At 36.3% G+C, this 5,551-nt stretch overlaps 1 protein-coding gene across 3 annotated transcripts; it reads left to right on the top strand.

The window, feature by feature from the left end:
• Nucleotides 1-1,044: 1,044 nt before the first annotated feature.
• LOC132625031 (lactoylglutathione lyase GLX1) lies at nucleotides 1,045-5,264 on the top strand. Of its 3 annotated transcripts, none has more exons than XM_060339794.1 (9): nucleotides 1,045-1,202; nucleotides 2,131-2,252; nucleotides 2,343-2,467; nucleotides 2,952-3,016; nucleotides 3,094-3,306; nucleotides 3,793-3,840; nucleotides 3,924-4,031; nucleotides 4,718-4,870; nucleotides 4,975-5,264. In XM_060339794.1, the coding sequence occupies exons 2-9, from the start codon at nucleotides 2,134-2,136 to the stop codon at nucleotides 5,023-5,025; spliced, it is 882 nt and encodes a 293-aa protein (XP_060195777.1). In that variant the 5' UTR covers nucleotides 1,045-1,202; nucleotides 2,131-2,133; the 3' UTR covers nucleotides 5,026-5,264. The 3 variants fall into 3 exon arrangements, with proteins under 3 accessions (XP_060195777.1, XP_060195778.1, XP_060195779.1); XM_060339795.1 differs by having other exon boundaries at nucleotides 1,053-1,202; nucleotides 2,128-2,252; XM_060339796.1 differs by lacking the exon at nucleotides 1,045-1,202 and adding an exon at nucleotides 1,258-1,394.
• The last annotated feature ends 287 nt before the right edge of the window (nucleotides 5,265-5,551 follow it).

Genomic DNA, 5,551 nt, shown 5'->3' with positions numbered 1-5,551 from the left:
AAAGTTTTTTCAAATCTCAACAATGATTATTTCAACTTTTAAGAAAAGTTTGAAAAAAGACATACTCCTGATGACCATAGGGTAATTTAATCTAATGATCAATAATTAAATTTCTGAATGGGTGTTCCACACCTCAGAAATTCAGTTATTTCGTAATAGAGGGAAACAAAGAGTTCTGCACTATATTGCTGGGGCTTGGAGTTTGAATTTCAAAAATAAAATCTACATGCCCAAAATTAAGTCGCGGCAATTGTGATGCCACGCCAGAAGTAGGAGGTGTTAAAGTACAGTCACTTGACCAAAAGAAACAATCATTTCATCCAATAGATTATTGACATTTCAAGCATTTATGGGGTTTTCCGTCTTTTGAGTCGCTCATTTTATAACGGCACTCTCTAATATTTCGCCACGTGTTCATCTCACCGTAGTACCACCCGCATAAGATCATAGTACGACGTACTTAAAAGAACTTTACAGTATAAGTTAGAAGCATCTTACTGTTTCTAGGGTGTTCATAGGATTCTTGGAAAAACTTTAAAATGGAATAGGCATAAATATGACATGATGTGTGAGGGAGTATTTTATTATAATCATATTGTGGGCTCCACCACTTTATGCTCTTCCTACTTTTCTTTCACGTTTTTTTGTCATTTCTCTCTCCTCTTTTCTATTTTTTCATCAATTTTATTATACTTTGATCAATTTTTTTAAGATATTCTTCCGTTTTATTATTTAACTTATTTTTTCTTAAAAAATTAATTAAACTCATACAAGTTTAAAAGAAAACAATTGGCAGTGAAAAAAATTAATATAAAAAATGAATGTAGGATACTTTTAAAAGTAAAAAAGCCTTCAGAAATTTATTAAAATTCTTTTTTTTGATATATATTATTCAAAATTGCTACATTCTGCACTCCAGAAATTTAAAGCTTTAAGTATCATCAAAATAGATCCTGAATTTAATGGTGTCTAGAAATAGATTTAATGATAAACTGAACAAAAAAAAAAGTTATCTGCTTAGCGATCTATTTGGTAAATGATTTTTTAATATTTCGCCACGTGTTCATCTCACCGCATAAGATGATAGCACGACGTAGTTAAAAGAACTTTACAGTATAAGTTAGAAGCATCTTATTGTTTCTACTAGGGTGTTCATAGGATTCATCACTCTACTAGACCAGTAATAACTCTCTCGCAATCTGGTAACACTTTCCTCTCTCTCTGTATACATTTTTACTTCAATAATTAGGGTTTTATTACTATGCTCTTCATTCCTTGATCGCACTGTGAATCCCTTATCAGTTAGTTCAGAGTACGATCACAAAGCAATTGAATTTTTTATGTGAATCGGGGACGTATTTACAAATTACTACTTTTTTTGCTGTGGATCGAAGGTACTTGTAACATAGTTGTAGCATTTGATGTTTTCAATGAAGCCTAAAAATGTTACTCCCTCTGTCCCAATTTATTTGCCACACTTTCCTGCGCAAAAAGAATGTCATGTTCCTATTTACAAACAACTTTAACTTTAAAATTATCCATTTATCCTCAATGAAATGATTAATAATCGCACAAATGTTCCACGTTTGTTTTGGACCTGGACCACAAATTTTATGAGTCTTCATTTTTATTTTTTTTAACTTTGTGTCAAAGTCAAACGGTGCCACATAAATTGGAGGGATGGAGAAGTTTTGCTTGGCAGTGTCAGCTGACATGGTTCAACAGAGCAAAGAAAGAGATGAAAGGAGGGTTTTTTTTTTCCTTGATGAAAGTGGATTAGAAGAGATAATAGTGTTGATTGGGCTTAGCAGAAGTAAGGGTTTTGTATAATGTTTGGACTGGGTGATGGGTTCTTTCGAATCATGATTTATGTCCTCTAGGGCCTTTGTGATAAAAATTAGTGAATACTTTTGTATGATTTTGTTGTTACTGCTTCTGTTTATGCTTTCCTTGAGTCGAGGATCTATCGGAAACGACCTCTCTACATGCACAAGGTAAGGCGTACACACTACCCTCCCCAAACCCCACTTGTGGGATTACGCTGAGTATGTTGTTGTACTTTTGTATGATTTGTGTTTTTGTTATGTATTTTGTGCTTCTTTGAAGTATCTGCTATTGTCATTGAAGTAGAACATGGCGGAAGCTAGTGCACCAGCTGTCCCAAGTACTGAGTTGTTGGAGTGGCCAAAGAAAGATAAGCGCAGGATTTTGCATGCTGTATATCGTGTTGGTGACCTTGAACGCACCATCAAGTAGGTGGTCTGACTTAATGAGATTCTTTACAAAAGTGTTGATCTTGTTTCCTTGATCAGATAATAGTAGTATCTTCTTATTGTTGCTAGGTTTTACACGGAATGTTTTGGGATGAAAGTTTTGAGGAAGAGAGATGTTCCAGAGGAGAAGTACTCGAATGCTTTTCTTGGTTTTGGCCCTGAAGAGTCTCAATTTGTGGTGGAGTTGACATACAGTTAAGTTTAAAGCTTTTATATGTCTGTTAGAACTACATCTTGGATTCTTAATTCTAGATAGTCCCCCTATCTAATTCATAAAAGAAAAAAAGAGTTTGGCCATCTCTCTATCGACTTCATACCATGTGATAAGGGCTCTAAAAAGAAGTGTGAACTTTGAGATTTAGTCACTCACTGTAAAACTCCTTCCCTGAAAATTACAGGGATTGCTGTTCTTGCGTTGTTATCTGGGTTTTCCTTGGGGGATGGGGGGAGAGTTGGAGGATAAAGAATGAGTAACATTGTCAGGATACTCAGTATATGGTGCAGTGGAGAGCCACTTGGAGAACGGGATGCCAAGAAGAAACTTGATTTTAGGCACATTATTTGGTTAAGGAGCACAGATTTTAACACTAGTTTACCTATTATCCAACACCAACGATTGAATTATATATTGTACCTTGAAGCGTAATTTTCAAATCTTACATAGATACCATTGTACAGATTACGGAGTTGATAAGTATGACATTGGAACCGGCTTTGGGCATTTTGCTATTGCGACACCAGATGTAAGTAATTTTTGTTAGCAAAATTATGTGGATCCATTTATTTCTTCTAAATGTGCTTTGTTCTTCCTTTCCTTAAGGTTTACAAACTGGTTGAGGAGATAAAGGCTAAGGGTGGAACTGTCACAAGGGAGCCTGGTCCTGTCAAGGGTGGATCTAGTGTTATTGCTTTTGTCAAAGATCCTGATGGCTACCTATTTGAAATCCTCCAGCGAGAGTCTACTCCTGAACCACTTTGCCAAGTGATGCTTCGTGTGGGTGATCTTGAACGCTCTATCAAATTCTATGAAAAGGTGACTTTTGCTAATTTATATTTGCTCTGTATAGATATCCTTGATTTGCCAAATGCAAACTTCTTGCAGAAATATCCGGCATGAAATGGAAGAAAACGCTTTGTCATTTTTGTGGACTTGTGCATATGTCTCAATTCTTGTTTATACAATACATTGAAAGCAGTGCAATAATTTCTTTATACGAAACAAAATAAGGAGAGCATTGGGTTAAACATGTTCGTGGGGCTAAATCTTTAATTTTCCTTAGCCTTAAACGATGTGGCCCTTCAAGTATGTCCAAGGTATACCCAGTATGACAGGACTTTGGAAAGAAGATACCTGCAATGCATTCATATTTGTTGCTCTTTTAAGAGTGCTGTACCCATGGTGGCTTTAGATATGAATATAGATCAGCTTGGGCTATATTGTAGTTATCTATGTTTATGTACTTTTTTATATCTACAGGTGTGCAATTTGTGGTTTGACAGAGTTTGTCTTTGAATGTAGGCACTTGGGATGCAAGTGGTGAAGAAAGTTGATAGACCAGAGCAGAAGGCATGTTTGATTGTCTCTTGCCAGACTTGGAGCCCAGATTACTTGTACAGTATGACTGACACTTATCTTTTATGCCTGTGCAGTATACAATTGCTATGATGGGATATGCTCCAGAGCATGAGACAGTTGTTCTTGAGTTGACATACAACTATGGTGTGACTGAGTACACAAAAGGAAATGCTTATGCGCAGGTTGGTTTACTAGCATGCACGTTTATTTCTGGACTTGCCCCTCATTCCAACTCCTTCTCCCCTTTTCTATTAGTGGTCGTTTGGTAGATAGTCAAAATTATCCCGGGATTGTAATCCCGGAACTAATTTAGCCCAAGAGTTGGGATTATTTTATCCCATCTTCTGGATGGGATTTAATAATCCCAGTATAAGTGGGATAAGATGGGATATCCCATCTTTTATCCCAGGATGCATTTTGTGCTTTGTTTGGTACAAGGTATAAATTTATCCCAGGATAAATTTATACCTCCTATCAAACATGGTATAAAAAATTAGTGTTGGGATATCCCAACTTATACCATGCACCAAACGACCCCTTAGTGTTGTCAAAAGTGGGCATACTCGCCCAGGGAGTTCCTTCCAACCAAGTCTTGATCCCCTCCCCTTGTTCTCACTCAAGGAGTGGTCATTCAAATTCTAGTTGGCTCTTTCTTTCCTTCTTCTTCTTCTTCCTTTTTTTTTTTTTTTTTTTTTTTTTTGTGGGTGTGTGTGATAATCCATATTTTCTGGTCAAACATAAGAATAGAAAACATTTTATTCTCTTATCTCACTTGGAACCATCGTTGGTATGACCAGTGTTCAATGGTTAACCATGAACTTCATTTCAAACATCTTATAGGCTGGCCATTCATGTGATTTTGTTCCAGGTCGCAATAAGCACTGATGATGTTTACAAAAGCGCCGAGGTTGTCAATCTTGTTACCCAAGAGCTTGGAGGAAAGATAACTAGACAGCCAGGACCAATTCCTGGACTCAACACTAAGATAACTTCTTTCCTGGATCCAGATGGCTGGAAAACAGTAAGTGTCTGGATATCATACTGTTGTATCATTATTTTCTGCCTTTTTGCAAGGCATCTTGAGCTCACTTTCTCTGTCCTTACCTTTGTTGTGATTACTTGTAGGTGCTGGTTGACAATCAGGATTTTCTGAAGGAGCTAGAATCGTCTAAGTAACTGGTCAAGAAGATGCTTGGTTGTATTTTACTAGATATAAATAAATAGTCCGTTGTGGTATTTATCTTCACATGCAGACTTTTGCTGATGTTTGGCACTGTAATCAACTATGGTTAAGAACTTTGTTGAGGCATTCTCGTGTGTTACAATACGAGTATGAGATCTTTGCCTTATTATGAGTATGTACTGGTTCTCTTCACCTTGTATTTCTATGATGTATGAAATTATCCCATCAGCAAGTGCGGACTTGAAATCTTACATACACTTCTGCCCGGAGGAAGTGTCGATGATAATAATAAATGTTAATGTCTTCCTATTCAAATAGTTATTCAACATGGCTTATCGTTAAAACTTTTAGGATCTTTGATTCATCATGGCTATATGTTATATTTGCGTCAGAAATGGGGACTGGTGCGACAATAATTTCAGACATAGAAACAAACAAGGAGACTAAATAAATTTGTATCACCGGAAAACTTTGAATCTTATTAGGAACATAATATGGTTGTTTGAAGATATAGTATCT

Source organism: Lycium barbarum, chromosome 12, assembly GCF_019175385.1.
Source record: "Lycium barbarum isolate Lr01 chromosome 12, ASM1917538v2, whole genome shotgun sequence".
Lineage (NCBI taxonomy): Eukaryota > Viridiplantae > Streptophyta > Magnoliopsida > Solanales > Solanaceae > Lycium > Lycium barbarum.
The sequence above is the reverse complement of the archived record's forward strand: the minus strand, read 5'-3'. Positions and strand labels throughout refer to the sequence as shown.